Source organism: Oncorhynchus nerka, linkage group LG8 (assembly GCF_034236695.1).
Source record: "Oncorhynchus nerka isolate Pitt River linkage group LG8, Oner_Uvic_2.0, whole genome shotgun sequence".
NCBI lineage: Eukaryota > Metazoa > Chordata > Actinopteri > Salmoniformes > Salmonidae > Oncorhynchus > Oncorhynchus nerka.
In genome coordinates, this window is record NC_088403.1 from 24,278,958 (window position 1) to 24,296,491 (window position 17,534).

A 17,534-nucleotide genomic window follows, 5' to 3' on the forward strand; every position below is an offset into this window, starting at 1 on the left:
CTCTGTCTCTTTCTCTCTCTCTCTGTCTGTCTGTCTGTCTGTCTGTCTCTTCTCTCCCTCTATTTTTCTCTCTCTCCCTCTCTCTTTCTATCTGCATTTCTCTGTGTCTCTCTCTGTCTGTCTCTTTCTCTCTCTCTCTCTCTCTGTCTGTCTGTCGCTCTCTCTCTCCTCTGTCACTGTCTCTCTTCTCCCTCTGTCTATTTTTTCTCTCTCTCTCCCTCTCTCTTTCTATCTGCATTTCTCTGTGTCTCTCTCTGTCTGTCTCTTTCTCTCTCTCTGTCTGTCTGTCTGTCTGTCTGTCTGTCTGTCTGTCTGTCTGTCTGTCTGTCTGTCTGTCTGTCTCTCTCTCTCTCTCTCTCCTCTGTCACTGTCTCTCTTCTCTCCCTCTGTCTATTTTTCTCTCTCTCTCTGTCTCTTTCCCTCTCTCCTCTCTCTCTGTCTCACTCACTTCTCTCTCTCTCTTTGTTTCTCACTCTTCCATCATTTCTCTCCTTTAGTCCCTTGTTCAGTTTAGTGTTAAGTATCTGTCCCCTCCATGTAACATGCCCCCAAAGTGCTGTTCGCTGCTAGGCTACACGTGCAGACTGTTGGTCAGTCAGGTTAACAGGGTTGAGGCACAGGGCAACTTTTAGGAACACTTTACCTGTTTCCCTCAGTGGTGTGGGAGTTCTAGGTCTTGAACATTGGTATTTTTCAGTAACATTATCTAACTAGGCACTGTTCCCAATATACAGTGGGGCAAAAAAGTATTTAGTCAGCCACCAATTGTGCAAGTTCTCCCACTTAAAAAGATGAGAGAGGCCTGTAATTTTCATCATAGGTACACTTCAACTATGACAGACAAAATGAGAAAAAAAATCCATAAAATCACATTGTAGGATTTTTTATGAATTTATTTGCAAATTATGGTGGAAAATAAGTATTTGGTCAATAACAAAATTTTATCTCAATACTTTGTTATATACCCTTTGTTGGCAAAGACAGAGGTCAAATGTTTTCTGTAAGTCTTCACAAGGTTTTCACACACTGTTGCTGGTATTTTGGCCCATTCCTCCATGCAGATCTCCTCTAGAGCAGTGATGTTTTTGGGGCTGTTGCTGGGCAACACGGACTTTCAACTCCCTCCAAACCACTAGGGTAGCCTAGTGGTTAGAGCGTTGGACTAGTAACCGGAAGGTTGCAAGTTCAAACCCCCAAGCTGTCGTTCTGCCCCTGAACAGGCAGTTAACCCACTGTTCCTAGGCCGTCATTGAAAATAAGAATTTGTTCTTAACTGACTTTCCTAGTTAAATAAAGGATAAATTAAAAATTAAAAAGATGGGGTTGAGATCTGGAGACTGGCTAGGCCACTCCAGGACCTTGAAATGCTTCTTACGAAGCCACTCCTTCATTGCCCAGGCGGTGTGTTTGGGATCATTGTCATGCTGAAAGACCCAGCCACGTTTCATCTTCAATGCCCTTGCTGATGGAAGGAGGTTTTCACTCAAAATCTCACGATACATGGCCCCATTCATTCTTTCCTTTACACGGATCAGTCCTCCTGGTCCCTTTGCAGAAAAACAGCCCCAAAGCATGTTGTTTCCACCCCTATGCTTCACAGTAGGTATAGTGTTCTTTGGATGCAACTCAGCATTATTTGTCCTCTAAACACGACGAGTTGAGTTTTTACCAAAAAGTTATATTTTGGTTTCATCTGACCATATAACATTCTCCCAATCTTCTTCTGGATCATCCAAATGCTCTCTAGCAAACTTCAGACGGGCGTGGACATGTACTGGCTTAAGCAGGGGGACACGTCTGGCACTGCAGGATTTGAGTCCCTGGCGGCGTAGTGTGTTACTGATGGTAGGCTTTGTTACTTTGGTCCCGGCTCCTTGCAGGTCATTCACTAGGTCCCCCCATGTGGTTCTGGGATTTTTGCTCACCGTTCTTGTGATCATTTTGACCCCACAGGGTGAGTTCTTGCGTGGAGCCCCAGATCGAGGGAGATTATCATTGGTCTTGTATGTCTTCCATTTCCTAATAATTGCTCCCACAGTTGGTTTCTTCAAACCAAGCTGCTTACCTATTGCAGATTCAGTCTTCCCAGCCTGGTGCAGGTCTACAATTTTGTTTCTGGTGTCCTTTGACAGCTCTTTGGTCTTGGCCATAGTGGAGTTTGGAGTGTGACGGTTTGAGGTTGTGGACAGGTGTCTTTTATACTGATAACAAGTTCAAACAGGTGCCATTAATACAGGTAACGAGTAGAGGACAGAGGTGCCTCTTAAAGAAGAAGTTACAGGTCTGTGAGAGCCAGAAATCTTGCTTGTTTGTAGGTGACCAAATACTTATTTTCCACCATAATTTGCAAATAAATTCATTAAAAATCCTACACTGTGATTTTCTGGAATTTTCTTTCTCATTTTGTCTGTCATAGTTGAAGTGTACCTATGATGAAAATTACAGGCCTCTCTCATCTTTTTAAGTGGGAGAACTTGCACAATTGGTGGCTGACTAAATACTTTTTTGCCCCACTGTAGCCTGGAGACCAATACAGGCTGTTAGAGAAAGAAAATGCACCCATACCCCACAACCATAGACAAGTCAGTGTAGCTTCCACTGAATGTTGATACGGTTTTCTACAGCTGGAAAAGAATCATGCAGCAACAGGAAATAAAACAGGTTATAATTCATGGGATAAATGTAGGGGTTGATAATATATATTCCAAACTTTAGAATCATTTTTATTACACTACACATTTATATTTCCTGCTGTGTAGGAAAATTCTCAGTAACAAAAGAGTGGTCAAATTAAGATCCTACATCTGTAATTAGATGCATTTATTCTAGTAGGGAACCAAGAGACCCCATTGCATGTGAGAGAGCTGGAGTTAGATGGAGATTTAGGAATTGTGTACTTTATGTAAACTGCAATAGTCTGGAATATACCAAAATCATCCTCTAGCCAGCAAGGTCATTCTGTCCTTATCTCCTGCCAACATCGATGAGTATTTTTTCCAGCAATCTTATTTAATATAAACTTAAAACACTGTATATGGGTTCCGTGGTAAGACTTGTCAGTCAGTCTCCTTATGTGTCATCCGCCATCTTTGTTTCCTCAATGAATTCCTCTGGTATCCCAGCGGACACTGGTCTCCGTGATTAAACCTGCTGTAAATAGAGCCCATTTCTCATCACAGTCACTTTGACCCACTCTACTTCATTTCATAGGAAAGGGTTTTCAGGGTAATGAATATCACTATGCCACAAATCATTCTGCTTTCCAGTAAAGGCCTGATTGCAGATGAGTTTCTGCTCCCGTAACACCTACTGTAAATAAAAAGATAGCTGTATTACAAGCCCTAAGCACTTCTTTTCCACAGTGTAATGGATGATGTAGGAACTCTGTGCAGACAATGTGCTGAGGCAAGTCGTTTTCTGTCTTGCTCTAGTCTCACAGTCTTTTTAGTAGTCTGCTCTGAGTGAGACAGTTGTAAGACAGTATGTGTGTTGTATTATTGTTTATGGGTGCTCCCTCAATCTCCCTCCCCCACACAGAGCCAGGCCTGCCACGGACCATCTTCTCTGTGGACCACTCTGGTATGTACGTTGGCCCTGAAGAAGACTCCTCTCAGGGAGGAAAAGGGATTATTCTAAATGTTGTCTTTTTTTCTGAAACATTTCATTTCATTTGCAATGCATTAAAGGCCCAATGCAGTCATTTTATATCAGTCTCAAATCATTCCTGGGTAACAAATAAGTGTCTTACTGTAGATTTCCATTCAAATGGGCAAAATTGGCTTTTTAGCCCAAGAAACATTCTCAAGCAAGAATTTAGCAAGAACTGTCTGGTTTGAGTATGGAGGGGAAAACTGAAAAGTAGCTGTTATTGGCAGAGAAGTTTGGAACTCTCTTTGTTATTGGTCTATTAACCAATATACCACATTGATGCCACCATGGAAAGCCGAAACTCCCGCCCAGGCAAACCTGCTGATTAAGGGTCCTGTGTCGATTCTTTTCAACAAGCAACTACCAGGAAATAACACTGATAAAAAATGTTCACACTTTTAGTGTTAGTTCCATCAGCTGTTGTACAATATTATATAAAACACAGGAATAACAGTGCCTTTAATTTCATGTGTTAACTTCCACAATGTGTGATCAATAATCCTCTGGCTCCACATAAATTAGACATTAGACTGAGGGCACTCCAAGGTCAACACGTGTCACAGGTGTTGTCTGTTCCTTGACCCCAGGGGCAGAGTACCAGGAGGTGGAGGTCCACCTGAGGAGGCAGAAGTCCGGCTTCGGCTTCCGCATCCTCGGGGGAGACGAGGCGGGTCAGCCTGTGAGTCCGGACACCCGTGAGAAGGCTCGTATGAGATGGGCGTGGAACCCTGTCATTTTCTCCTCTCTAACCCACTACATGCATATCTAACCCTGAACCCTGACTGACTGAGAGACTGGTGATACTGCTGTGGATGGTTACTGGTTAATTGTCTGTAGAGTAACAGCGCAAACACGGAGCCACGTATTTATTCATAAGCACCACTGACATAACAACCACTAATACATGTCATTTCACATACACTTGTCCACTTGACCATGATTACATATCACTTCAATGTAGTCCTTTTATGAATCCAGCCCTCTGATTGGTCAACCGACTTTTTAACCCCTACCCCTAGCTCTCCATGCGTTCTGATTGGTATTTTTCCCATAAACAGATTCTGATTGGGGCCATCATAGAGAAGAGCCCTGCAGACAGAGATGGGCGCCTGCGGCCAGGCGATGAGCTCATCTTCGTGGACGGGATCCCGGTGGCGGGGAAGCCCCACCGCTACGTCATCGACCTGATGCACGGCGCCGCCCGCAATGGACAAGTCAACCTCACCATCAGGAGGAGGCTACAGGGCCCAGGTGAGAGGATGGGAGGGGACAGATCTAGGATCAGTTACTGAAAACTCCTAATCCTAATCATTAGGGAGGAAAACGGAACTCTGACCGTAGAGCATTCTCTAGGGTCAAATGCATCCTACTCCAAGAAGGCCTGATAGTCTTCCTTTCTCTGGTCTTATGTGGAGTCCGGCTGTTGTATTGTACCTTGAATTGTAGAGCTGCAAGAGCCTGCTGTGTGATGAGTGTAGCAGCCCTCTACACACACACCTTCCCCCCTCAGATCTCCCCATTCCCTTATGTCAGCTTACGCTCCGGCTGCCTTTGGTGCCTGGGGAGGAGAGCACAGCCACCCTGGTGAGATCCCGTCTCCCCTCTTCTGTCTCCCTCTTCTCCTTCCGTCTCCCCTCCTCTGTCTCCCTCTTCTCCTTCCGTCTCCCCTCCTCTGTCTCCCTCTTCTCCTTCCGTCTCCCCTCCTCTGTCTCCCTCTTCTCCTTCCGTCTCCAGTCATGAAAGGATGTCTGTCTCATCCGTGTCGTCCGTGGTCTTGCCTTTCATCCCTCGAACGTTTGATTCAAAGTAACACTTTTGGAGATGTCAAGACTCTGTCTCTCCCAGAGGTCACACTACCGTCAGTTCAACCTTGATCACTGAAGAAGATGTAATGAGCTCTAACATGACATCTTGGTTTTGAGGGTATGTTAGTTCTTAGCGATTGTATCTACAGATATCTTCAATGGAGGTTTTCTTTTGCATTAAAAAGATCTTTGGATGCAACAATACAGCCGATGAGGTGTGAGAGAAACCATGACCTTTCTCTGATCTGATAGCCAGTCCAGACAGGGCCAGTTTTTGTCCATTGATGAGTGCTGTGCTGGGCTGCAGTGTGGTGTGGTGGAGAGCAGAGCAGAGCAGGTTAACTCAGCGCTCTGTTACCCCCCACAGGAGAGCCGTGTCCAGAGAACGGCCGCAGCCCCGGCTCTGTGTCCACCCAGCACAGCTCCCCACGCAGCGACTTCACTAATGTCACATATCCTGGCAACAACGCAGCCCCACCCACTGACGCCATGGGTACAGGTAGCACCACAGACGGAGAGCCGACCTCCAGCGTGCAGCAGCCACCGAGTGATGTCATTATCCACCGCAAGGAGAGTGAAGGGTTTGGATTCGTCATCATCAGCTCGCTCAACCGGCCCGAGACCGCCGCCGCCATCAGTGAGTGCTGCTCTGTTTGTGTGTGTGTGTGTGTGTGTGTGTACGTGTGTTATTGCATGTCCATGGGTTGTTTACATTACAATGTACTGCCTTATGGCAATTTCACCTTAAAAGGGAAGGCTTCGCATATTATTATGCTCTTGAGTTTTAATGCATTTTAGTCCAGCAGATACGGTCGTTCCAAGCAGAGAAAACCAAATCCATTTTGACAGAAATTGCTGAGAGGAAGAGGTCCCAACCATAGAAAAAATGTAACACCTCTATTTTTGAACCATGTACTCCTCCTCTAACCATCTAACCCGTCTCAATTCCAAATGGTTTCCTGACTGTATCAATCCCTCAGATCTGAGGTAGCTAGGCTCCAGTACGCCGCGGCGGCTTTTAGTGCCCTGCCCACACTCGCCGTGCATACAGCCAGCTGTCTTACATAAGCTGAGAGGGGGCAGGAGAAATGTGAAAAGAGCGAGCAACATAGATAGAAAGAAGAGAGGGAGAGCTGGAAAGAAAGCATCCAACCAGTAAGATTAGCCTGAACTCAGACCCATCCTCAACTAACTATATCTGTGTGTCTCTCACTCTGTGTGTATTGTCCTCTACCTCTCCTCCCATCCCAGGCGTGCCCCATAAGATTGGGCGTATCATCGACGGCAGCCCGGCGGACCGCTGTGGCAAACTGAAGGTGGGTGACCGCATCCTGGCGGTGAACAGCCAGTCCATCATCAACATGCCCCACGCCGACATCGTTAAGCTCATCAAGGACGCCGGCCTCAGCGTCACCCTCCGGATCATACCACAGGAAGGTGAGTGAGACGGGGGGGGGGGGCAACGGTCAGCAGACTGGAGATAATGGGGGGACCAAGGGGTAGTAGAGAACTGTATAATGTAGATGTGGGGGGACTTTCAGGGACTGTTGTTAAAACTGTTTGTCATCTTAAATGCAGCACGTTGTCTTACTGTACAGACAGTTTTACATCCCTTTTTTAAAGGAGGTTGTTCTGGTTAAGGCACTTACTGTGTGGATCAGCGAGTGATATGTCTGTTTGGGAGAACTGTCTAGTGAGTCGGTTTCTGTCACCATCTTCTAATGCTTCATGGGTGTTTCTGGTTATGACGAGCATCTACTGTAGATTAGAGCATTGTACTGACAGTTCTTTGAAGTAGATGCACCGTGTATTATGTTAATGTGGCTCTGTTTAGCATAGTCTATGCTGTGGTGTGTATCTATCTGTCACTGTGTCTGACACTTCTGTCTGTCTGTGTTTCAGAGCTGAGCCCGTCAGCCCCTAGCTCAGAGAAGCAGAGCCCAGCAGTGACCCAGCAGCACAGTCCTCAGGCCCAGCCCAGTCCCACCGTGGGCCAGCCCATCCCTGCAGTCACCCAGAACAGCCCTGTAGTCACTCAGCCCAGTCCTGCAGTCACCCAGCCCAGCTCCCTGACCCATCAGAGCCCCATCACACAGACCCCAGCCCCCCCACCCCAGATCTACACCCACGACAGCAGGTACGGCAACCGGATGGTCACACACACACAGACGCACACTGCTTAAAAACACACACACACCAATTCATAGCACCAGGGCCATAATTTACACGAGCATTTCGCTAAACGCACAATAACATCTGCTAAATATGTGTGTGACCAATAACATTTGATTTGATTTAAGACGTGCAGCATTTAAGTGCTCTATCATTTCCTATGTATTTAAATCGTTTAAGATGGTTGATCATCTATGTTTATGGGTTCATGTAATCTTTAGGGTTTACAGCACATTTGGAAATCTCACTTATACAGCACAGTAGTATCTTATTTTTTTTATCTCTGGGGTAAAAGCACTATTCCTAAGGGAATTACAGGTGAGAGCGAGGTATTCTCTCCCTGTCTCCAGTTTGTTGTATAACATCACTTAACTCTTATGGACTCCTGAATTATTAACCTAAATAGCTTCTTTATAGACCTACGCTGAATATTTCATCAAGCTCTTACAGGGGCCCAAAAGTGTACCCTGTCATTGTCCTTTCTCTCCTGCTCTGGAGAATTTCCTCTAATTTATTGCCAACTCTGTAAAAGACTGGAGTGTCTTTTTATGTGGTTGAAAATATATATTTCACTTACCACCACTAGTCTTGCCTAAAAGGTAGTTTGATTGAAACAAACAAGGTATTTGTAAATAACTTTTAATTTGACATGAATTGATTCAGAGAGCATTACCTTCACAACCGAATGAAGTTGGAGCTTTCATATGAAATGCTTGTAGTGATAACCCACTGGGCACGCTACATCGTTTCAACGTTGGTAATTGGGTAATATTTAGTTGAGAACTTGATCAATGAGACTACAAAATACTGTATATTCACCCACTCAAAAAGACCACTCAAAACATAGTTCAATGTCCAACGTGTTATCACCGTGCATTCAACCACCGAGAAAAAAGCACAACCAAATTCCAACAGAAAAACAACGTCATATTTTTGGTTTAGTTTTCACTGAAATGTCTCACTGCGCTTTCAACCATTTAAAAGCACAGCAACGTTCAAATGGAAATACAATGCCAGATATTTAGTTTATTTATACAACAGATTAATGTGTTATCACTGTGTTTCATCTAATAGAGAACCAAATGACCTGGATTGCGGTTGAGATTACATTAAAAGTGCATGGTGCAGAGATCAATGCTGTTCAAGATTCTGCACAGATTATTACAGCAACAGTGAAGATCTCCAGAGACCTGCGACGACCTATTCATGCATGCTTTATAATAATGATTTTATAATTACTCAACCTTAAGGTGACCATGGATGTGTTACTCGTTTTATAGTTGAATGTTACATTAGTTTGTACGATAGCCTTAATTTAGGCTATATTAAATTGTGTTTGGTTGACAAAGCAACCAAATATCAACATTTTAAATGAGATGTATCTACTGATTGCATAGTTCCATCTGAGCCACTGGCTTAATCCCATTCTTGAACTTGTATTTTTGGTTGAGTTAGAGACATGAATCCAACTGGTTAAACTTGTCAACAAGTTAATATGCTATTCATTGTTTATTGTATTTCAAACATTGAATTGTGTTTGATTTTCAACATAACAATCAAAGTTAAAGAATAGGACTAAATCATATCAAACTTTAAATGCACTTTAAATAAAGTTGGATTTGATTTATTTCTATTATTTAACTTAGATTGTTGTGTTGACTTACGTATTTTGTTGCGATGGAGACGTGAATCCAACATATCAAATATGAATTTGGAGACAAACTGTAATTAAAGCCAGAGTAAGTCAGTATTACAGGTGGAAGTATCCAAGCAGAAGAATTACATTTCCTTCAAATGTTGTTATTTGGTGGGTTGACAACTGAACACAATTCAATATAACTAAATATCATTACATTTGAAATGAATCAAAGCTTGAAACCCTGGGCCTATTGTATTGTCTATTTTTAGTTGAATTCTGGCTTGAATTGAAACAATGGCTGTCGATGACTTTGCAAATGCTATATAGGCCAAAATAGTCTCATTGACCTTATATGAGTGATAAAGTATGGTCACATTTAATTTGCTCTGTGAAACCTTCCTTTTGGAATGACTTTGATAGCAACAGCAAATCTATTTAGTTTTTAAGTGACATCTCAAAAAATTATTCTCAAGATAGCATCAGGGTAGTAGTCACTGACAAATATCATATCTAAGCAGGGTGGGGCTTGGTTAAAACCTGGGATGGGAGACTAAAGGGTAGCTGTAGATATACCAATTCTCCAGTAGGAGGTGCTGCCCAGCCTATTGTTTTGAAGATCTGATGCTGTTTTTAAGGTACAAATTCAACAAAGACAAACCTATGTTGAAATGTGGTTACCGTGACAACTTCATCTACGTGGTTGAAATTTCACCCTCAAAACATTGATTACTTTTTTCAAATCCAATGTATTTTCCTTGTATATTCCTTGTCACAATACATTGACAAATTACGTTGTAACAACGTTGATTCAACCAGTTTATGCCCAGTGGGAAATGTCCCTTTAACTTGATTGGTTGGTTAGTTACAGGTCAGAGGTGAAAGCGAGGCAGGATGTGAAACCGGACATCCGACAGCCTCCATTCACAGACTACAGACAGCCCCCGTTGGACTACAGACACCCTCCTGTAGCAGACTACCGCCAGCCACCCACCCTGGACTACAGACACCCTCCTCTGATGGACTACAGACAGCTGTCCACTGACCCCAGGCACTTCCCTATGCCTGTGCCCCACGACTACAGACAGATCCAGCCACAGATGCCACAAGTATACCAGGTTAGATACTTTACTCATCAATACAATATTGACCTGGGATGTCTGCTAACTTAAATTGTATTTTTACTTTACGTTACTTTTATTTTAAGTATGTAAAGCTGTCAAAATGGGGCTCCCAAGTGGCGCAGCAGTCTAAAACACTTTACATTTACATTTAAGTAATTTAGCAGACGCTTAAGACATCCAGTGGAACGGCCACTTTACAATAGTGCATCTAAATCTTTTAAGGGGGTGAGAAGGATTCTCAGTGCTGAAAGAGGTGGGGCGTCTCCAACAGACGCTGATTGACCTGTTTCGTATCCAGACTGTATCACAACCAGCGGGGTTTGGGAATCCCACAGGGCGGTGCACAATTGGCCCAACGTTGTACGAGTTTGGCCAGTGTAGGCCGTCATTGTAAATAAGAATTTGTTCTTAACTGACTTGCCTAGTTAAATAAAGGTTCAATTAAAATAAAATAAATACATTCAACTGAAATACATGGTCATTGACAAGCAAGAAATAGTAGTTCAGGTAGAGAGGTTAACGAAGAAGATGTGGTAATTCTATCAGGGTTAAACGAGACTGAACGCTGCACTGAGTTAAACAATGGTGTGTGCAGCATTCAGTCTGGTTTAACCAGGCTATAGTAATACACATGGCCATTAGCTTTTGTGATGGTGACTGATATTGTCTGAATGTGTCCTGCTCCTTCCCCTCCTCCCTGGTTCTTACTGCCTGTTGTCTGAATGTGTCCTGCTCCTTCCCCTCCTCCCTGGTTCTTAGTGCCCGTTGTCTGAATGTGTCCTGCTCCTTTCCCTCCTCCCTGGTTCTTACTGCCTGTTGTCTTCCTGCCCTTCCCCTCCTCCCTGGTTCTTACTGCCTGTTGTCTGAATGTGTCCTGCTCCTTCCCCTCCTCCCTGGTTCTCTGAATGTGTCCTGCTCCCTGGTTGTCTGAATGTGTCCTGCTCCTTCCCCTCCTCCCTGGTTCTTACTGCCTGTTGTCTGAATGTGTCCTGCTCCTTCCCCTCCTCCCTGGTTCTTACTGCCTGTTGTCTGAATGTGTCCTGCTCCTTCCCCTCCTCCCTGGTTCTTACTGCATGTTGTCTGAATGTGCCCTGTTCCTTCCCCTCCTCCCTGGTTCTTACTGCATGTTGTCTGAATGTGCCCTGTTCCTTCCCCTCCTCCCTGGTTCTTACTGCCTGTTGTCTGAATGTGCCCTGTTCCTTCCCCTCCTCCCTGGTTCTTACTGCATGTTGTCTGAATGTGTCCTGCTCCTTCCCCTCCTCCCTGGTTCTTACTGCATGTTGTCTGAATGTCCTGCTCCTTCCCCTCCTCCCTGGTTCCATGTTGTCTGAATGTGCCCTGTTCCTTCCCCTCCTCCCTGGTTCTTACTGCCTGTTGTCTGAATGTGCCCTGTTCCTTCCCTCCTCCCTGGTTCTTACTGCCTGTTGTCTGAATGGCCCTGTTCTCCTCCCTGGTTCTTACTGCATGTTGTCTGAATGTGCCCTGTTCCTTCCCCTCCTCCCTGGTTCTTACTGCCTGTTGTCTGAATGTGCCCTGTTCCTTCCCCTCCTCCCTGGTTCTTACTGCATGTTGTCTGAATGTGTCCTGCTCCTTCCCCTCCTCCCTGGTTCTTACTGCATGTTGTCTGAATGTGTCCTGCTCCTTCCCCTCCTCCCTGGTTCTTACTGCATGTTGTCTGAATGTGTCCTGCTCCTTCCCCTCCTCCCTGGTTCTTACTGCATGTTGTCTGAATGTGTCCTGCTCCTTCCCCTCCTCCCTGGTTCTTACTGCCCGTTGTCTGAATGTGTCCTGCTCCTTCTCCAGGACTTTGACTTCTTCACCGTGGAGCTGGAGAAGAGTGTGAAGGGGTTTGGCTTCAGTATCCGTGGAGGGAGGGAGTACAAGATGGACCTGTTTGTCCTGCGACTGGCCGAGGACGGACCCGCCATCCGCAACGGGAGGATGAGGGTAGGCTGATGACGATGTCACATCCTGTGCTGAACTAACACTTCCCCTCATCATACTTACAGTAGCTTCTCTCCCAACGCTGGTTTAGTGGGATATTAATAATAAATCTTTGCTAGTTATAATTGTCTGATGATTATCTTGGCAGCAAATTTCCATTTTAAGCCCTGTAAGAAAATAATCTGCTAATGCAGTGTGGCTGAGTGTGTGAAGGATTTGGGATGTTTTGACACCTGCTGGGTTAGTGGGTTTACTGGCAGCAGAAACGTTTCCCTAGTCTAGTCAATAATACATTAGGTACTATAAACATTCAGATGAATAATTAAAGGGTGGCTGCTTTTACCATGAGTAGTTTTCACGTTTGTCCGTTTCGTAATGTTCTCTCCAGGGACAGTCTGCCGGTCACCATCTGTTTAACACAAAAAAAGAAGTTCAAATGTAACGTTAGTACTCTTTGTAAAAAGATGCAGAGCGTGCCAAGCTTTTAGTTTTTCCCCAAGTTCACACCTTCCTTCCATCACCTCTGTCAAAGTATGAGTCACTCTCTCTCAACAGCTGTATATGTTCTTGTAGCCTGCTATGTTCATCCAGAGTGACTCTGACCACTTTATGGCGTAAAAGATACAGAAATCTCACTTTACTTTTCCGATATCAAAGAGTACATTACAAGTCTGTCATCGCAGTTTTTCTATATCTCCTAAAGTATCTTGATCGTCTCCTACCCGTCACACTTTTCTCTCTGCCCAATCTCCCTAGTGTGGGCCAATAGCGTCATCGCTGTGCATTCCTTATCTGTAATGAACCTGTCGGAGATAATGTGTGTGAAGCGGCCCGTAGGGATATTACTCTCACTCCGTCACGGCGAGGTAAATGCAGCTCGGCGGGCCCAGGCCCAAACCCATCGCCTGGGGATGAGGGATAGCTAGCGGTCCTGTTCTCTCTCTTCTACGCCCGGGCCGGTATCGTGATTTATCCTTCAGTAATCACAGCTTTAAAAGGCCCACTCAAACTCTGCAGTCCGCCACACACAGGCCCAGTTTGAACTCTGATCATGGGGAGATGAATGGTCGAGGGGGAAAGGTAGGATCATCTAACACTGCTGTTGAAATGAACTGGGCCGGCCGGCTGGCTATATAGTATACTACTTGTTACACCACCAAGGCTCAGGCTCTGGTCAAAAGTGCACTATATAGGCAATAGGGTGCTGTTTCAGACACAGCCTTAGTAAGCTTGGCTGGACTCGAGATAGCATCTAGAGGAGAGACAATCCAAGGATAACCATGCTTCATCTGGAGGTCATACTACTGCTGTTGGCTTGGTGTTCAATTCTCCCATCCACACCCAGTCACTTCCCATCCATTTAAAGGGGAATGACTCAGGCCGGCCTCTGCCATTCACTAACTGTCAGAAGGTGTAGATGGACGGGCAGCCCAGCTCCGCTCAGATGAGCCTAATAACACTTAATGACTCCCCTTCTCTCTCTCTGTTGCCGGGCGGATTCTCTCTCCTCTCACTTTCAAATTACTTCCACTGTTAGCCGATGACTTTTCCATTTGTTACAGTAATTGGTTTATACATTTGGCGCCGCAGCACGTGGTCTCCTACACTATCAGTCAAGAGGGCACTGGTCCCATTCCCAAGTGAAGGTATTGTGTTAGTGAGATCCTTCAGGGGATATGCCTATACAATCGGCCTCCGACCTTGATGTTGTAGTCATAGAGAGGTCACAACCTTTTCACTGTAGTGCTGGAAGGGAGGTGTAGTCTACTTAGTGAAATGAATAGGTTTCTACCAGGTCTTCAGCTACTAATGTCCTGGGTCATATTCATTAGGAATACGTTTTGCAACGGAAAGCTAAAACAATTGTTTCTTATTGGACGGATTCAGGTACTCCCTCCCTGTTTCAGTCTAGTTTCTTCCATTTGGTACGTAATGAACAACGCCCAGGACATTGGTATTCAGGAGGGTATCCTCTTTAGTCTCAACCCCCCTGCAGGGACGAGTCCATAATTCAATCTAAATGACATTATAAAAACGGGCTGCAGGAATTAATGACAACTGACACCACATTCATATTCATGAGTGCTAATTCTGATTAGCGCTTTACACTGGCCGCTCTGATCCCTTTGCACCACTATGATTTATAGATACACATTGATCCTAATAAATTGTGATCCACAATAAATGTGCCTTATTAATTTTGTGCTTTAATACGTAGTGTGTGTGCTTATCTCCGAGGCCTGCCAAGAAATAATTGCGTTGGGGGTTGCGGCAGTGTGTGCCAGCGTTCTTCCATAATTTGTTCATCTAATCAGGGAATTGGTGTGAACTTGTCACGCAATGTAACGCATGTTTATGTAACACAGGTTGCTCAGTGGGTTGGTGATTTAGAGGTTACTGTCACAGTGGTCTATTGTCTATTTATTGTCTGTGCAGTTTCTGCATGGCAACAGGATTTCATGCACATACACACACCTGCTTGCACACACACACACAGCGGGGGGGGGACACATACACACACACACACACACTATCTATCTACAGTATTGCTCCCTCTCTCTCTCTCTCACTCTCTCTCTCTCACTGTGTTGTCTCTCCTCCTCTCCAGGTAGGGGACCAGATCATTGAGATCAATGGGGACACCACCAGGGACATGACCCACGCCCGGGCCATCGAGCTCATCAAGTCAGGGGGCCGGCGGGTGCGTCTGCTCCTGAAGAGAGGCACAGGGCAGGTCCCAGAGTATGGTGGGTTTCCATTCTGTCCCTCGAACCCTGTTGTTTACCCCTCCCCAGACCAAAGGCTAATGCAGCTGTAACACACTCAAATCCACCTGCTGACCTTCTAATCTCATCTGATTCCAGTAACACTATAATCACATTTTAAAAGTCACACGCATTTCTAAAATGATTACGTCTATAGATGATTCTTTACTCGGGCCTCCCGAGTGGCGCAGCAGTCTAAAGCACTGCATTGGAGTGTTGCGACACCACAGCCTTGGGAGTCCCATAGGGTGACGCACAATTGGCCCAGCGTCGTCCGGGTTGGGGGAGGGTTTGGCCGGGGGGGCTTTACTTGGCTTTCGTGCTCTAGCAACTTCTTGTGGCGGACTGGGCGCCTGCGGGTGAACGGTGTTTCCTCCGACACATTGGCGAGGCTGACTTCCGGGTTAAGCGGGCAGGTGTTAAGAAGTGCGGTTTGGCGGGTCATGTTTCAGAGGATGCATGACTCGACCTTCGCCTCTCCCGAGCCTGTTGGGGAGTTGCCGCGATGAGACAATTTCGCAATCACTAATTTGGGTTGAAAAAGGTGGTAAGAATTACAAAAAACATCAACTATAAAACATCAACTCATAACTATAACTCTGCTTATGTCTGGCATGCCTATCTTCTAATGTAGTTATATTTTCTACATCCATAGCAATGTCTTTCTCTCTACTTAATACTTTAACACTGATAAACTTGTCTTTCTCTTGACTAACAATAGTGTAACTCTTCCTTTCAAGGCATCTGGTTTAACCCTAATGACTGGTATAGGTTGTTACTCCCCTTTCCTTAGGAATGGTACCTTCCAGTCTCTCCATGTGCATGAAAAGTGACAAGCATGGCTCCCCCTATTTCTTCCTAATGGGCCACTCTAAAGACACGGTTTGTGACGATCTGCATGTTCCAGTCTAATTCTACTTGGTGTCGTGGTTTGTGGTGTGGTTTTGTGTGCCCATGCCGTGGGTTGCAGCTGTGACTTCCTGGTCAGAACACACTGGCTCCTCCTCTCCACTTCAATCTCAGTGACATCAACCTACATTAGTTCCCCAGCTATTGGGGCTTTCAAGACAACTGGGGGGGCGAGGTCAAATCATCACTTCACTGATCTTCAGGTCGGAAACTCTGAGCTTTATGAAGATGTCAGAGTTTGACCGTTCAAAACTATTTTCCCAGTCGGAGTTAGTTTTTTCCCCTGAGTTCCCAGTTGTCTTGAACACACTTATGTCTGAGATTTCCAAGTTCCCAGGTGTTTTGAACGCAGAATATGTCCACGTGGTCATCAGGCCAGCCCAATGGAATTATTATACTGTATGTACACACAATAAATACATATTACACATTTAGAAAGATCCATGGACCAACTTTTACAAAATAGCGAAACTGACAAACACTATCGTCTAGATAGATTAGTCAGAAATATATAGGCAGACTATTTCCTGTGATAAAATCCCACCATGGTGCACGCTGAGGCCCCTAACAGACATTTATGTCCCCAGCACCTCAGGGAATGACAGCACCTAGCGGCCCTCTTGGTAATAAATCGTGATGTGTCAGACTCTCCCATGGCCTCTGTAACAGAGAGTCACACTCCCGGCCTGTGGGTAGTGAGTTAGCGCTGAGGCTAGCACTGCACATGACTCTTCCACAGCCAGCCAAGGCCTCCACTGTGAAATAAAGTCATCAGCACTTAGCTTTGGCAGGTGACCAGGGTCTTTAAACACAGGAAATAGTATTGTCTGTCTCCTTCTTCGTCGCTAGGCGACTTCTGACTACCACTCCCAGTTGGAGACTCTCCCGGCCATTTATGACAGAGATTTTTTTGTTATGTATTTCTGTCTCTTTCCCTCCCTCTCTCTCCCTCCCTCCCTCTCTCTCCCCCTCCCTCTCTCTCCCCCCTTTCCTCCATTAGAAAGACTTTTTTCTATTACCTGCCCGCGGGTGACATAAAGCTGTGAAATACGCACCATGAGCCCATTACACTGTCAGCCAGAGGACGCCATATTAAATCACCAGCGTCACTTTTCATATCAACTATCAACCTGTGTGTTCTGGGCAGAGCAGTCACATAAAAGTGGAATAGCCATTTGTAACATGGATGTGGGGGATTGTGTGGATACGTAGATGTTTTTACAGGCCTAGGTTTATCTGTATACTGAGAGGATGTAGTATTTATGTTTGATGCGCTGCTTCGGGGTTATTGAACTACATTTTGCAAAGCGGCTCTGTATTTTCAGCTAGTTTATACAGTACTTTGCAGAGGAAAACGAATTCAAAGCTTATAAAAACTGCATCCTGATGAAATAATGAAGTTGAATAAAAGACGGTTGCCACATTTAGTACCACATAATATAATACTGTGTGTGTGCGCGTGCATGACGTTTGTGAGTATGTGGACGTGGGCATGCTGTGTATTGTGTGGATGTATTAGAGCATGTGTCCA

At 45.1% G+C, this 17,534-nt stretch overlaps 1 protein-coding gene across 6 annotated transcripts in view; it reads left to right on the top strand.

The window, feature by feature from the left end:
• Positions 1-17,534, top strand: part of magi2a (membrane associated guanylate kinase, WW and PDZ domain containing 2a) — a 343,918-nt gene that overhangs the window by 320,461 nt on the left and 5,923 nt on the right. For 3 of the 6 annotated variants that reach the window (XM_065021541.1, XM_065021543.1, XM_065021545.1), the window contains 9 exons: positions 3,538-3,579; positions 4,236-4,351; positions 4,707-4,899; positions 5,821-6,090; positions 6,705-6,890; positions 7,356-7,590; positions 10,127-10,379; positions 12,189-12,332; positions 14,938-15,076. In XM_065021541.1, the coding sequence (XP_064877613.1) occupies positions 3,538-3,579; positions 4,236-4,351; positions 4,707-4,899; positions 5,821-6,090; positions 6,705-6,890; positions 7,356-7,590; positions 10,127-10,379; positions 12,189-12,332; positions 14,938-15,076 (1,578 nt within the window). Of the gene's footprint in view, positions 1-3,537; positions 3,580-4,235; positions 4,352-4,706; positions 4,900-5,820; positions 6,091-6,704; positions 6,891-7,355; positions 7,591-10,126; positions 10,380-12,188; positions 12,333-14,937; positions 15,077-15,887; positions 15,977-17,534 lie in introns of all 6 variants that reach the window. The other 3 variants (XM_065021544.1, XM_065021546.1, XM_065021542.1) reach the window with 3 other exon arrangements.